The sequence below is a fragment of the Varanus komodoensis genome, unplaced genomic scaffold, assembly GCF_004798865.1.
Source record: "Varanus komodoensis strain SLA01 unplaced genomic scaffold, ASM479886v1 scaffold3, whole genome shotgun sequence".
Classification (NCBI taxonomy): Eukaryota; Metazoa; Chordata; class Lepidosauria; order Squamata; family Varanidae; genus Varanus; species Varanus komodoensis.
In genome coordinates, this window is record NW_025335761.1 from 17,838,818 (window position 1) to 17,855,663 (window position 16,846).

Genomic DNA, 16,846 nt, shown 5'->3' on the forward strand with positions numbered 1-16,846 from the left:
CAGCATATAAACTATGGAATTTGCTGCCACAGAAAGTGGTGAGGTCCACCAATGTGGGTGGCTTTAAAAGGGATAGGAGAGATTCACGAGGGAGAAGGTTATCAGTGGCTACTTGCCTTGCTGGCTAAGTGCTGCCTCTGTTTGCCACCGATGGCATGCCCGCATATACCAATTGCTGAGGAGCTTGGGCAGGCAAAGATCTTGCACCTATGCTTCTTGAACCATCTTGCGGTCAGCTAGTTTGCCACCATATGTTATGGAGAGATGGACCAGATGGACTGCTGGTCTGATCCGACATGGCTTTTCTTATGTTCTTACATTCTCTGTGTACACTCTTGCCTTTTGCTTAATTCCTTTAAGATCATGAGAGTTGATCTGGGGGGGATGATCACGCCTTGTGATGAGGGTTGGACTGGGTTATTTTCTGGCACCTTAACAGTAACAAAATTGGACTGAAATTGGAAGAGCCTGCAGTTTGGAACATCAGCAGAAAGACCCACTTTTGGCACTAGCCATAATTCACAATCTCATACTCACCTTGAGTGCTTTGTAGATGACTCCAGGAGGCCGTGGAGAACGGGTGGTATTATTTTCTAGTTGCTGCTCCACAGCATGCCTGAGTCCAGAGAAATCTGTTGGGGGATTCTGTGTCCTTATTCCTTTGTAGTGGATTGAGCTGAAGGCTTCAGGGAAGAGGTCAAGTTTCCGGAACCGATCCTGGATTAGTTTCTCAGGCACCTCAGAAGGGTGATCTGAACATATTAAACAATATATTAGGAACCACTTGGTAAAACACATCATTTTAACTGACCTTACAGCATTTTGGCAATCATTTATGGGTCATTTAAATGCATTACAGATGAAATAGCCAAACCTATCCTGGCAATGGTTGAAAATGGCTCCTTAAAGATCTCTTTCAATGTTATGCTTTGTTGTTTGTGCTCTACAAACGTGTTTTGGGAAACACTCAGAAAACAGCTCATGGGGCCTTTGTCCAAGAACAAAGGAATTGGGTCAGGTCATTGGTCCATCTAGCCCAGTACTGTCAGCACTGACCTAGAGTGTCTCTCCAGGGTTTCAGGCAGGAATTTCTCCAGCCCCCCTTGGAGTTGCCAATGATTGAACTTGAGACACTTTGCATGCAAAGCATGTGCTCTGTCACTGAGCCATGGCCACTCCCCTCATGCTTATACACATCCAACTAATGTGCACACTGCCATGTCCAAAGGGTGTGGTTGTTGGGAAAGACTCTTCCGTTTTAGCCCCTTTAGCTCTTAGTGGCTATTAACGGAAGAGTCTGATGGTCAATTATGCATTCATATAAAACAGAAGAGTGGAAGTGAACATTGATTTAGGATTGAGACGTATACATCCATCCTGAGAATACATCCCATTAGACTCATTAGGGCTCATTTCTGATCAGCCTTGTAAAGAACTGCACTATGAAAGTGAAGAAGCAGTGGGTAGGAAGTAGGGGCTGAGCTTTTCTTAACTCCTGCTTCCCACAAATGACATCTCACCCTCTTACCAGGTTTTCTTCCCTCAGTGGGGACCAGTTGAAATCCTGGAGCCCCACCAGAAATACAACTGCTGGGAAGGCAGAGACCATTTTAATCCCTTACACTTGAGGCTGACTACATGTTAAAATATGTGCACGGTTCTCAACTTTTCATTCCTTCTTTATATGCTTTCTCAGAATACTAACAGTGAAATAATTCTAGAAGCTATCTTAGGTCACCAGTCCTAAAACAGCAACCATGTTGATACATGTTTGCATAGGAAAATATCTGCAGCATAAAAAAGATGAAGAGGAACAATGTGGTACCAAAGAAAGCCATCCGTTCATTCTTGCAATAAGAATAAATATTTATGTGCCCATCCCACAAAAAGCCGTCTAACACACATTTACTGTGCTATCATCAATGGTCCACACACCATTGTCCTCCATTTGCAACTCTCCTGTGTGTTCCTACTACTATCCTTTTTCTTACTCCCGAAATTCTGCTAAGGAGGAAATAACGGAGCAGTAATACAGTGTCCATTGACTGGAAGTGCTAGGGGTCCTCCATTTGGAAGCAATCTAATTCTTCTCAAGTCAGTGGTCCATCCATTTTTATCATCTTTTTTTCAGCCACTGTCTCCTTGGTCCTTCAGACTAGTGAAAGCCACAGGCAGAAGAGGAGGAGGAAGACCAAACATGAGATGGATTGACTCCTTAAAGGAAGCCACAGCTGGGAATTTACAAGAGCTGACCAGGACTGTCATGGATGGGGCATTTTGGAGATCTTCCATTCAGAGGGCTGCCATAAGTCAGAGACAACTTGACAGCACACACGGATGTTTTAGGCATTCTGAATTCCTAACAGTTAATTTCCAAGGCAAAAATCCCCACATTGCTACATAACAATATCTCAGTTTTTTTTTCTCTAGAAGGCTTTGTAGACAGTCATTTAATTCCACTAGTAACGCTCCATTTCTGACTGAGTGGATTCTGAGGATACAGATGATATTCTTTTGCTTTTTCCGTTCTTTTTTCACCCTCCATTTATGTAACTTTATGATTGGGTGGAGAAAGGGGAATAACAGGAAACTGCCTACTCCTTCGATAAACTATTTGTGTTGGGGGTTTTTTTTTAGTTACAGAGAAATGCAAGCAAGAGAACCAAAAAAGATGGACTCCTCAGAATGGGGCTAAAATATGAAAAACATTAATCAAGTCATCAATTGACCAATGCTTTTCAATGGAAATTTTCCTCTGAGGCACAAGAATGCAATTGCTGCAACACGCCAGCAGGGCAGCATGATTCTTGGGACAGATCGCTCAGCTAGAGCATGCCAATGAATTACATTATTGTGCCCTGAAGGATCACTTTGTAATGTAATGAAACTGATATTTTTATCAGGACTAATGGCAGCAGACAAAAATGTTATGATGAGGTGGAGGGCTGTGAGACTGGATGGCAAGCTTTTTCTGTACCCACTAATTTATTTCTTGGACATGAAATAACTTTTTTTGCAGTCCTTCTTTTTTCCTGAAGTGTTCCTGCGCTACTTTTCATACATATGCAATTCATATGCATAGTACAGGAAAGCTGCATGGGCCAAGTAGCAAGCTGGGCTGATCATTTGCAAATGGCTCAGTTAGTGGGGAGAATTCTCAGCCTGTGATATCATTCTGCAGTTCGCCATCCTTCCTCAACAAAGTTAGCTTTTGAGTAAGAATCCCAATTTGCCACTTGACACAGCATGGGGGGGTTTACTCATGAAGAGCACCAAAGTGAGTTGCTCACTCAAAAGGAAAAATGCTACACAGATAGAAACACCAATTTGAAGCAACGCATTTTGTAAGGGACACATTTACAACATCCACCAACAGGTTGACCCATTGATCAATTATCAGTTATTCAGTTTGTGGGATCCATACTTCACCACACATTTGTCCACACTGCCACTGGGATTACATTAAGTGTTGATGCATCAGTGAAGAATCAGGAAAGGTGTTAGATAGGTCCTGACCCTTCCCACCATTCTTGCTTACATGGCCACTGTTATTTCTCTTGCCCCAGCTGGAGCAAAAGCAATAGAACAACAGAGTAAAAACAGTTTTTATCAGGCTATCAACCCATCACCTGGAATACTTGTTTTTATGACATTGCTATCTACATATTTACCACTTATTAATACTGATCATTAAAATTACCAACAACAGCATCTAACTTGATCTGCCTGCAATCCTATGTTCACCCATCTGTGAAATCTCTGCTCTCTTACATAATGCAACTTTATGGATGGAGAAAAAGGGGTGGCCTCATAATTGTTTAGCTGCTTTGATGATTTAGAATGCAACATGCAAAAGGAAATACTGAACAACCCTATTTGTCCTCTCTCTTTGCCAAGACTGGATGGTGAACCGGTGGCAGCTATCAACTTCCTCCTGCAAAAGGATGTTTGAAAATGAACTGCTTCTGAAGGCACAGCAAGAGAAGGAGGTAAGATCCTTCCTGCACTCACAGCTGCAAGCTGACTGAGGAGGCGTCTCTTCTAGATAAAAGGAACCCATGGGTGTCATTTGGGATAAATAATGGGTTGGTCCTAAAGGTTTCCTTCCATTTAGGGAAGGAGATCTTCCACAACCAGGAGGTCTCTCAATCCAATAAAGATGCCCATTCACAGAAGGGTGGGGAGAGGCAAATTCCACTGATCACCTTCTCCCCCTCCACCCCCAAACCACCTCTTCCACTGTTCCACAGGCACCCCCAGCCCTGTGGAATAGTCAATGCACACCTTAAAAAGAAGGTAATTTAAACTAAATAAGGTTAAATATCGTTAAAGTAGTTATTGCACTGAAGCAAATTAGATGATTAAGAAGAACTGAGGGATGGAGAGAAGGAGCTGCAGGAAACTGTACTACCAATGTTACCAATGTAGGTGCGGTAATAAGTCCCACTGGCTTCAGCTCTATTGACTAACTGATGGTCTCTTCGGACAGGATTTTTTTTTTAAATATGGCTAAAAATGTAGTATATATATATATGAGATAAGCAGGTGCTTGAAAGCTTAGGTATAGTGCAGTTCTTACTAACACAGCGAGAATGGCCACCATTTCCTCATGAGGGTGTCCTAACTGGCAAGTCCTGACCTCTGGCTTCTTTGTGTGTCATGTGTGAAATCACCACACACTAATGTGGAAGGACAAGGCCCCTAGGAGGAAAACACACAAATGGGCATCGTTGCTGTACTCATTCATGTCACCTCACCTCAGACACTGTAGATACATGTTATATATATATATATATATATATATATATAGAGAGAGAGAGAGAGAGAGAGAGAGAGAGAGAGAGAGAGAGAGAAGGATGGACAATAAAGCACCTTTAAAAGTGGTGTGAGTCTAGCGGCTGCTAAGCAACAGTGGCACTATAAGCTTTTGTACAGGAAGCTTTTAACAGGCTGTTAATCTGCTGTATTTACTTGAAGTCTTGTAGAAAATTGAGATCTGAGCACTATACAATAAATATTTCTTTTTGGCTTTTCCACTATATCACCTTTAGGTGTCAATGTAGTATAGCAGAATAGAATAAATACAGAGGAGGAAACTGCTTTCATTCACTTTCAGGATTAAATGCCACATTTTTCTCCTCTTGAAAAAAAAAGCTTAGAGAAAGTGCTGGTTAGACATAGAAGCGAAATTGCAGGGTCATGACAAGTTATCTAAAAGCATCCAAGCTGGTGGAAATCACTTCATCTTGTAGCTAATCCACAGTTTCCCTTTATCTATAAGCTCCGAATTCTGAAGTGGTAGATGGAATGGTATCCATCGACAAGGCAGTTTTATATGCAATACTAGCTAATTCTTTGTATTCATAAATGTTTGGTTTTATCCACTTCGCCTACTCTTTTGAGTGACAGCATCAAGAAGTGCTTTTTGTTATGGCCCCAAGATGGTGGGATCATCTCCCACAAGAAATCAGATCAGTCTATGCCAGTGGGTCTTGAAAATGCTTTTATTCATACCTTTTCATTTGGATTAAGTCCGAAAAGCTAAATATGTCATCTGGATCTACAATTAAAGTTAACCACTGCTGTCTGAAACAGTGATTTGATTGTCTTTGTTGTTAGAAACATAGAAACATAACCCGGGCCATCTAGTCTGACCTCCAGCACGTCCAGCCTATCCTTGAACACCCACACTGATGGGGCCTCAGCGACCTCTCGTGGAAGCCCATTCCACACCCTCGGGGTCCTGACTGTCAGGAAGTGCTTCCTGGCATCCAAATGGAACCTTGGCTCCCTGAGCTTTGCTCCATTAGAGCGTGTCCTGCCTTCCTCTGCAGGGGAGAACGGGTCTCTACCCATCTCCATGTGACATCCACTCACATACCTGTATGTCGCCAACATATCCCCTCTGAGTCTCCTCTTCTCCAGGCTGAAGAGACCCAGTTCCCTCAGTCTCGCCTCATCCCCCATCCCCTGCAAACCGGCCACCAACCTTGTGGCCCTGCGCTGCACTGACTCTAACCTGGCTATATCCTTCCTATAATGAGGGGCCAAAACTGAACACAATACTCCAGTTGCGGGCGCACCAGAGTCATATAGAGTGGTAGTAATACCTCTCTTGATCTACAAGCCACACTTCTGGCTATGCAACCAAATGTTTCTATGTTTGTTTATTGTTTTTAATTGATCTTAAGATTGCTAGTTTGGATATAGATCCAGATAAATTTCCAGGAGCTTTTTGCTAATTGTCCCTTCACCCTATAGCCCCCTTGTCACCTCCCCAAGCCAGGAAACAAAGAGGGGAGGAGGAAAGGGGCAAAATCTCCCATCCTTGACTTACACCTGCAGCAGCATCTCAGGGATGCTCCACTCACAGGGATTTTATATTTAACCCTTTGTTGATTGTATTTTTGCCTGAGGGATAGCTTACAGAAAGACTGGTTCAGAATCAAGTTTTAAAAAAGATTTCTGCATCACTAACTCTTGCTGTGTTAGCCCACTAGCCAACTCCAATGTGGTCATCCTCAGCTGAATCAGAACAGACGGATTTGCTCTCTTCCAAGATTGTGGCTAATAGCATATACAGAGTTTTAAAACGTGGTTGTAAAGGTACTTTATATACATGCAGCAATATTTGACAGCACCTTTTGTCAGATTATGTGAGTGACTAAATAAACTATTACTGTGAAGCACTATAAAGAATTCCTCCAAGCAGCCAATGGATTCCACCTATATTTTATCTGTAAAGGTGAAAAAAAAATTAAATCCTTGTACTATCTGTCAACATCTAGATTTAAATGTGATGCTTTTAAAATTTGCAATGACAAACAAACAGATGTCATCCCAAGTTAGCCACACTGCAGCAACAGATGTTCATCTCATTTCCAACTACTCACCAGCACCCAGTAACTGCGTGTACACAGTCTCATGGAAGATAATCACTCCAGGACCCAAAGTGGATAATGGAACATCCAGACCACAACGGGCTGTGGTTGCCTTCAGCTCTTTGGTGAAATGTTTTAGGTATGCTGCTGACGCATCTCCAAGAAATTTGAAGAGATCATTGTGAAGCCTGTCAGCATGAGTGCGGTAGATGATGAGGTCCGAAATGGCTAAGACCTTCAGAAGCAGTCGGGTTCTCTGACTTAAGTTCACAGTAGCTCCAAGAAGACCCTCTGTGTCAATAACCACCATTTTGTGAACAGGGTCATAGGCTGCCCAAACTCCAACTGTACAAGATTCCTGGGCTGGGGAGGTTTTAAATACCTCACGGCCATAGAAGAACGTATGGTTGAGTGTGTGAGATTTTCCATCCCCAGTGTTCCCAAAGATAGACACCACCTTCACATGCTGGTCAGGCTTGCAGTTCAGTTTCCTGATGAACTCTTCTTCATTTGCCACCTTCCAACACAAGAAAAGAAAGACTGTGTGAGAACCTTGCAACTGGCAGGGCTGCCACTAAAGTTCTGCCACTTCAGAAACCAGACTTGTAACATCAAGGGGCACCCACCTTCACCTGTCCAAATGTTGACCCAACCTCCAGGAGTAGCTAGCCCGGCAGCTAGGTGCATCTTCCAAAATGTGCCTTTGCTATCTGAACTTAATGGACAGTCCTCAAGAGAGTGTTTCCAGCCCATCAGAAAGACAGCAACAAGGCAGTCCAGATGCTTTGAACCTGACTAGAACTGAAGCTTCTACCTTTAACTGTGTACAAGTGACTACAAAAAGCCAGGGCAGTTCACAGAGAGCACAAGCCTTTGTCATGAGACTATCTATAGATGATAGCTGCCAGATCTACCTACACAGTCTTTTCTGTGTGCAAAAGAATCCCAAAGCTGAAGACCAGAAGGATACCCCTATTAGGTAAGAGTTTCTACTTCATGGGCACTGGCACCTATTCCATGATGTAAATGGTCAATGTACCCCCTGATGCCTTCCAGATGTCTTGGACTACAACTCCACATCAGCTTCTCTCTAAGACAGAAAGAATGACTTCTGCCTAAACACGCCTAGGATTACATCCCTAGAAATCCAGAATGAATCAATAAACAGAAAACAGCATCAAATGGCCATAGCTAAGCAGCGTCAAATATACATTAAAGTATAAGATCCTATATCCTTCTACAGACATGGCACCCACAGCAATAAATAATGGGCTTTTATATCTGCACATTATTTCATGTTAAACCAGTAGAAATTCTTCTTTTCAAAAGTTTCTATCTGGAGAGATGTTACGTCAGTTAAAGGAATAAATTTAAAAGTTTGCTAGTTTTCCAACTAGACTTGATCTTCAAATTTGGAAGAGTGGCAGGAATATTAAGCTCATGCTTAGTTTGAGGACAGGAGCTGGATGGTTCTCTTTTGGCCCTGAAAAAGGCAACATTATTCCAAAAAGTGCAGCTTTCCTGGTACTAAAGCCAAGAAATGGTTGGTAACATGGCTAACCCACACAGACATATGAGCATTCCTTAACCTGCCTAAGTATGCCACACCTTAGCAACAGAGGAAAAATACTGAAATGATGTGACACATTATCTCCTGGGTTTCATTCTATTTTAACATTTCTAAACATCTATGGATCTGTCAATGTCATTTTACAGCTGGACTCAATAAATAGTAAACTCTGGTGTCATCATATTTGCAGTAAAAATAGTTTTTGTTTTGTTTTTTTACAAGTAGCTTTTAAGGCAATCCTGCTGGGCAGCTACGGAGAGATCTGTTGGTGGAATAGTCACATTTGTAGCCTTGCCAGTTTACTGTAGCACCTATTTCTTTTCCCCTCCCATTGACTCCAATGGGATAAAATTAACAGTCCCACCACCAGGGTTGACAGAACTGCACCATTTCTATGGGCAGGTGGGATGGGGGGGACAAAGAGACTTTGGATATGCCGCATGAATACTTGCCTCTAACATGGTCTATTCCCCCCATTCAATGTATTCAGGGGCCTGTCATATATGAAGTGCTGTCATGTGTTTTCTTGCCTGTTTGCAATATCAACATAACTTGCACTTTAACAAGGAGATATGAAATTATAGCTTTCATAAAGCAGCATAGCCAAAGTAAATACAGCAAACTTTTTTTTTGTCTTGGCAGGCCTCCTCTACATTTAACAAGTGCCCGTCAGGCAAAATTTGGTAAGCAAGGGTTTTCTGTTTTGGGGTTTTGCTTTTTGTTTTGTTTGGCATGCAGCTTAATCAACAGACCAAGGCTTTGTATACTGTTGTATATCTTTTTTATTTAAAAGGTACGGGGGAAGCACACAAACCCTGACAAAGGGGAACGTTTGCAGTTCCCCATAAAATATTTTCTTTAAGATAAATGCTGGAGGGAGAAGCCACTTCTATTATCTTTTTTTTTTTTTTATTTTACTGTGGTAAGACTGTTTGAAAGGCAGACTGATTCTCTAGTTTGCAAACTGATAGACTTTGTTGTTAAAAGATGCCTTTACAATAATGTCCCAACTACAGTTATTGGAAAACATAACAAGGTGTGGTTAAGGCAGACAATTAAGAAACAATGCTGCAAACAGTACATAGACAAATTTTATGACCAAGCCACTGGATAGAGCTCTTTCCCCTCACTCCTATTAAAATCAACACATTTACAGTTTGTTGCATAAGGAAATTGTTTAACTGACTAGTGTAACAAAAAGAAACAAGGTGGCTGTGAAAAGCAGGAATGAAAATGCAAGCTGAAATGTAATCATTGAGGTGTCTTTCAAGTATACATGCACTATTAATTTAACACCCCTTCACTTTAGAAAAAGCTACTATGCTGCATTGTTGGCTAACTGGAATCCCCCTAGGTCAACTTTTTTCCTGTAATGTACACATATGCAGTCCTACAGACTTGTTCTTGTAGGAAATTATCACGAAGTACCAAGAAAAAGGTGCCAGATTTTAGCCTGTCTTTTAATGGTTTTTTTTTCCTTACAAACAAAAACATGCCTGGGGCCAAAATGTACCCCAGAATATCCACAGAAATAATTACATATTATTAATGGGATATTTTTATTCCTTGGACAATAGCACTTTGGTCCTTTTTAAAACTAAGGTTCTTAACTAAAATTTCCAGCAAACAGAATCCACTGAGGAAAAGCTTTGCTAAGATTTTTTTAAGTTACTAGGGCAATCTATTGTTATGCAAATAAAAGGTCAAGAGGACAAGCACTGTTATGCAGATTGTATTGCTTTGCATAGCAGCAGGAGCTATCAAGCCTGAAATTACCTGTATTGGCTGATAGGTGAACGCCATGGCTTTTACCTATCAGTCAGTACAGGTAATTTCCTCCTGCAAAGAAATTTCAGCCAGAACAAATGCAGCACCTGCTTTGCATGAAGCACTTTTGTCTGGGGTTAAAAATTACTCCAAATGCAGCTAATGCTAGTTTTTTGTTGACACAAGATGATTACAGTCAGTGGAAGCACTCCTTTATAAGTGGAATATCATTCATTCCATCTGACTGAGGAGAATCTCTGCCACAGACTTGCCCAACAGAACTAAACTTTCAGCAGGATTTAATCCTGTAAACAGCTTGTTGTGCTTGCCATTTATTTTACTTGCTCCTCTGTTTTTAATGGCTACCTCACATCCAGAAATCTACTGGATCAAGATTTTCTTTATATTCATATATGGTGGCCAAACACGAGAGAATGCAGAGCTCCTTCATGACAAGCTACACCTGCTAAAATTTGTCTTCCTTTATCAAACTTCCTCTTTTGTACTTGATAACCATGGTCCAGTCTGTCTGACCACCTCAGCTTAAACAGAACACAGTGTGCTGTTTAAACTGTGGTGTATGTACAGCACCATTTGCCCAATAACCTGCCCAGATGTCCTTTGTCATGTCATCCTAACCTGGCCAGCTTAGTTCATTGGAGAGGGGGGAATGAAAATCCCTCAAATAACCTGAAAACAGGCCACCATTCAAAATGCAGTGATCATATGAACTGAACCCATAGCTGTTTCGCAAGGACAGCTTTACCTCCTACATCCTAATGTGTAAAGCTGTGTTTTAGAGCCACACAGAAAATCAGATACTAAGGTTGCCATTTTAACCATTACCCAAACTGTTGGTGTATTCAGAAACAGCCATCTAATGTGCTATATTGCAGTTTCTTGGCACAGTAAACATATGATAATCAGGCAATACCTTTAGTAAGATCAAACCAAAATGTCATAAAATAGTGGAGAAACTTTCAAGTTAACCAGCACTCTTCAACAGTCCAGATATAGCAGTTCACAATGGCTTTTTTCTAATGACCAGCACACAATGTTTTGTGTGTTTCTGTATGAAGACTATTTTTATAATCACACTTTAGAAGCATTTGGCACTAAAGCCTCTTGTAAATTTTTTACTTCTCCATGCCACAGTCTTGGTTGTTAGCATTTGAATGATGCTAACAAAGGAGATTATCATCTCTGTACTGTTGAGTGAGGAAGCTGAAAAGAGAAACCTTATGTATAAGGTACTAGAAGGGTTAAATAATCCTACAACAGTCTCTGGGTGATTTGAGGGATGTTTACTACAACAACTATTCATGCTGCCTGGGTGTGAATAATATGGCAAGCCACACCAAGGCAATAACATAATCTACCTTGACTTTAGCAAAGCTTTTGACATAGCGCCAGCAACATTCTGATAAACAAATTAGCAAAAAGTGGATTATATAGAAAAACTATTAGATGGATCCAAAATTGGCTGCTAAATCAGACACAAAGAGTGTTTGTCAATAGCACCTTCTCAAATTGGATGGAGGTAACTAGTGGGGTGCTGCAGGAGTAAGTCCTAGGCCCAATGCTCTTTAACATCTTTATTAATGATTTAGAGGAGGAAGTACAAGAAAAGATAATCAGCTTTATAGATGATACAAAACTGGGTGGAATGGCAAACACCCTAGAAGACAGAATGAAGATCCAGGGTGATCTTGATAAACTTGAACGCTGGGCTGAAAGCAACAGAATGAGATTCAATAGGGACAAATGCCAAGTCCTCCACCTAGGAAAAAGAAACCAAATGCATCAATACAAGATGGGGAATACATGGCTCAACAGAACTGAACAAGAAAAAGATCTTGGAGTAACTGTGGACAATAGGCTAAGTATGAGCCAGCAATGCAATGCAGCCACCAAAAGAGCAAGTGCTATTTTGAGATGCGCTTAATAGAAGTATTACTTCCAAATCATGAGAAGAAGTAGTTCCCCTATACTCCTCACTAGTCAGACCTCATCTGGAATACTGTGTCCAGTTTTGGGCACCAAGATTTAAGAAAGATGCAGAAAAATTAGAAAGGGTTCAGAGGAGGGCAACAAAAATGATTCAGGGTTTGGAAACACTGCCCTGTGAGGAGAGACTGAGAGAACTGGACGTGTTCAGTCTTGGTAAGAAAAGACTGAGTGGGTACATGATGTCCCTTTATAAGTACCTCAAAGGCTGTCACAAAGAGGAAGGTCTCTTCCCACTGATACCAGAGTGTAGGACACAAAATAATCAATTCAAGTTCTGACAGCCCAGATACAGGCTAGATATCAGGAAAAGTTTCCTTGCTGTCAGAGTAATATGACAGTGGAACCACTTGCCTAGAGAGATGGCGGGCTCTCCCACACTAGAGATATTCAAAAAGAAACTGGACAGCTATCTGGGCAGGAGGGTGTAAATTGGTGTCCTGTAACACCAGGGGGTTGGACCCAATGGCCTTTGTGGCCTCTTCCAACTCTACTATTTTATGATTTTATGATATTGTGCCCTCCATACGCCATGATTTAGATGTTGATGATGTAAACTAGCCTTCTGTGCAGCTATTCTGTCTTTTTTCAATAACAGATTTTCAGTTATAAGAAAAAAAGATGAAAGAAGCTGAGAGATCTAGAAGTTGAAGATGACATTACCTGAACCGCCAGTTAAATTCCATGAATGAGTCAGGACAATGGTGCTCTAAATGCCTTGACTAAAAGCACACCCAAGGATTGTAGCTAAGCAAGGAACCAAGCCATTAGTGAACACTTGTTCTCCCAAGCATGAATGATGAATAGAAGCATAATTTCATTTGATCCCCAAGGAATAAGCAGCCCTGTTTTCTTAGTTTAGGATTCTCTTTTCTTAGCTTAGGACATGATCCCATCACCTTTATGACAAATGTTCATAATAATCACATCTTGAAGGTTTACGAGCATACAATGCAAGGCACAAGATGCAGTTCCAATATCCATCCCCCAGAATTTCATCTAGATGGTCATTTTTGCATATGTGCAATTGGGTCAATGAAGGGAAGAGGAGGTGGCTAGGGTGCCAAGTGGAAATGGCACAACTCCACAACTGACCTCCAGCACACCCCATTTCCCCCCCCCCCGAGGCCCACTTGAGACCTCAGGGGGGCAGCCAGCCGGTTCTTTCTGTGCCAGCTCCAAAGGGGCTGGGACAAGAGCACTTCTGAGCACCCAAGTCAGAGGACCTTGGTGCTCCAATTATGAAAACTTCTATGATCTCCTAGGCCAGACTTTCCCAACCTTGTACCTTCCAGGCACATTCAGACTGGAACACCCAGAATTGCAAGTCAATGGACCCGCTGGATGGGAATTCTGGGAGTTGGGGTCCAAATGCCTCTGAAGGCTACCAGGCAGGGGAATGCTGTCTGAGGCATGTTAAAAAACCATAGGATTGTGCTTGTAATCTCCTTGCATATTATTTACATGTCAAACAAAAGCTTTGACAAGATTAAACTTCCTTAATTTGAAAGGCCTACAACTGCCAAGTATCCAATTTAGGCAAGACCCTTCTCAAAGGAACCCACGCATCTCTTTGAAGGCTATCTACTACACAATTTCCTTGTATGCTTAACCTGAGGTTCTTTTCCCTTCCTTGCATCAAACTGGTCAGTTGTCTCCTGCTACAGATGGCAGGTTAATACCATAATTAAGTATGATGATTAGCTGCCATGGCCTTCCAAGGTCCAGAAAATAGCACACTGCCTGCATTTATTCAGCACACAGTACAGATAGGCAGACTCAAACAGGTACTTATCTATTTCCATCTAAAGCTTGGGAACCACTCACTCAATCTATACTCACATAGGCAATACTTGGATCATTTTTTTTAACACAAGGTGCTCATGGAGCAGGTCTTGACTTTCCTGCCAGTCAGGCCCAAGGCTTCCTCCATGTAACATCAGATGAGCTAAGCCAGCAACAGCAAGAGGAGTCCGTATGTCTCTGCCTACTGTGACATAAGAGCTCACTGACCCCTTCTAGGTATGTGCATCCTACAAACTACCAAAGAGCTCTGTTAAGACCGCTTCAGCTGAGTAGAAAAAGCATTTCTGTAAAGTCTGCACAGGAACCCTTATTTTTTCAAGTTAACTAGAATGTGCCTTGACATGTCAAGAAGCACAACTCTACTACAGAACCACTGCCATGAAAAAGGGCAGCAAAGAAAAGTCCTGTTGGGTTTATTTTTCCCAGGATGAACCAAGCAGGTATGACTGGCCCACAAGGAAGTTCTCCACCAGTCTAGCTATTGCTGCCTCCCAAATCTCACCTGTATTTCCTCTGTTTCATCCACCAGCAGAAAGCTTACAACATTTTCTGTCATCTTCTTCCTTCTGGCCTCCTCATCCATTGTCTCCTCCTGCTCGTGAGGTTTGCCACCATGGTACACAGTAATGGGGTGTTTTCTCTTGTTACCACCAGCATGAGTCCTCTTCTGACACTCTACACACAGGTTAATTTTGCACGCTTGGCATCTTACGGCTGCCCTCTGTCTGAAGTTTTCCACATTGCTCTGCATGATATTCCCACCAGCACCCTTGCAGGTATCACAGTATGGGACGTGGCCAGCTTTAATTCGGGTCCGTTCATGGTTTCGTAGCCTTTCCTGTCTGTGCAGTTCTTCTTCACATCGCTGGCACTGCAGGCTGCCACATTCATCACATTCAAAGGCTGCTTCATCTACACCACTGCAAGCATAGCTTTCCTGGCACAAAAGGGCAGTATTCAATCCCTTATCTGCTGTTGGAGGCTGGGCACTCATTTTATACAATATACTGTCAGCTTCATAAAATTGTTGCTTCAACAGATATGTACATTGGTTTTCCAACAGACTAAAATCAGTATCTATCCTAATATGGAAGAAACTTGGCAAATGTTGGTGTTCCTCTTAATTCATGTATCAGTCTTGATTCCCCATCGTTAGTGCTCTAGTGGTTTCATGATATGCAAATATAACTGGTTTGCTTATTTGTTTGCCTAAGAAATGTAAACTCTGAAGCTTTCTACAGTTAATGACAAGTCCAAACGAACTCTGGGCTTAAAGTCACAATGGTCCTAGATATGTGAAACAAAAAACAATCTGATACATTTCTGAAATGCAACCCAGATCTTTTCCCTGAAATACCTAAAAGAGAAAGAGAAAGAAAGCTGATAAAGAAGAAAAACATTAGTCAATAAATTCAACAAAGAATTCAGACAATACTAGAAAGTTCTTTACTTTGACTCCTCTTCCAAAACACAACACATTAAGGTACTCCAACTTGTGCTTTCTGAAAAGCAACAAGCAATTCCTTTGTCTGTTTCTATAGCAATGCAGTCTCATACAAAGGATCTATTTTAGCAGCAAATATATCTGAAAACTCTTTAGAAGCCTTCACACAGAGTAGCCAGAGGGGCTTTGCAAAACTAACTGATAAGTGACCTGATCCTACATTCAGAAGGGATTTGAAGGTATTTATTTCTGAGTGACCAATCTATTTATCCAAGTGTTGCAGCTCTTCTTCTCAAATAAGTATGCATACCACAGTAGACTTGAAGCAATGAAACCCATCCTTTGTTACAAAATAAAATCAGGCTGAATACCGCATCAAAGCTTAACATGTTTTTAAACTTTATAAAGGGAGACAAGTTTGTTTTACAATTGTGATGTACTTACCTTAAAACAAGGCAGTAACAATGATTTATAAATTATTTAAGCAATCCTTAAGCCAGCGAGGGTGAGGGCAAGAGGTTCCAGTAGGCCTATTTCTTCATTGTTTACACTTTTGGGTGGCTTGCTTTCAAGGCGAGCCCTTGCCTTAAAGCCCAGTAAATAGCCCTCAGTCCGTTATAGCCTAAATAAGGACAAAATGCCTATCTAACGGGTTGTTTACTTAAATTATTTTAAACCACAGTAGGAAAATACTGTTCAGCTAATATTATTCCTTTTGAAGTACTAGTAAATATTTCTATACATGAGAATATTGGGGTAGTCGCAAAGAAACAAATGAGACAACAGGCTACATTTAGGAACAAAACAGCCAGAGCTGTTGCTTACAAAACAGCAGCACCTTTCCTCTTCCTCCCTGCAAGTCTTAATGACTAAGAAATCTCCTCCTCCTCCTCCTCTTAACTGCAAGGATCCGGGTGCGGGGTGCGGGGGGACGGGACGAGGAGGATCCTTCCTTGCCTCCGCAGAAATAAGATTTAACTCCTGTAATATCTGACCCCACCGTGTAGATCTGATACCCCCAGGAGGTATGAGGGTCAGTCCCAAGCTCTTCTCCTCCTTCTCCCCTTGTTGTCAGTGTTGATCAGCTGATCGCAGGGAACTTCAGGGTTATTTTTTCCAAGACAGGAAGGTGAGCTATCTAGCAGGAAAGAAGAAAGAAGACAGGTGCATTGTGGGAGTTGTAGTACCTAGGCCTACTACTTTAACCACGTTCAATGCCACAACTAGACTACATGTCCCTATGTGCACAGCAGGGAGGAATGAAGAGAGATTGCAAGTCATGCTGGGAGCCGTAGTTTCGATAGTCCCTAGGCTCGTAATCGTGACCAACTGCGACCGCACGGTAGAAGTAGGAGGAGAGTGTCGGGGTGG

At 41.8% G+C, this 16,846-nt stretch overlaps 1 protein-coding gene across 5 annotated transcripts in view; it reads right to left on the reverse strand.

Moving 5' to 3' along the window:
* ZFYVE1 (zinc finger FYVE-type containing 1) overlaps nucleotides 1-16,613 on the reverse strand; it is a 31,416-nt gene extending 14,803 nt beyond the window's left edge. The window contains exons 1-4 of one of the 5 annotated variants that reach the window (XM_044436965.1): nucleotides 15,920-16,613; nucleotides 14,534-15,388; nucleotides 6,894-7,398; nucleotides 538-752 (exon numbers count right to left, since the gene is read on the reverse strand). In XM_044436965.1, the coding sequence (XP_044292900.1) occupies nucleotides 538-752; nucleotides 6,894-7,398; nucleotides 14,534-15,025 (1,212 nt within the window). In that variant the 5' untranslated portion in view covers nucleotides 15,026-15,388; nucleotides 15,920-16,613. The remainder of the gene's footprint in view (nucleotides 1-537; nucleotides 753-6,893; nucleotides 7,399-14,533; nucleotides 15,389-15,919) is intronic. The other 4 variants (XM_044436967.1, XM_044436966.1, XM_044436969.1 and 1 more) reach the window with 4 other exon arrangements.
* Nucleotides 16,614-16,846: the final 233 nt, after the last annotated feature.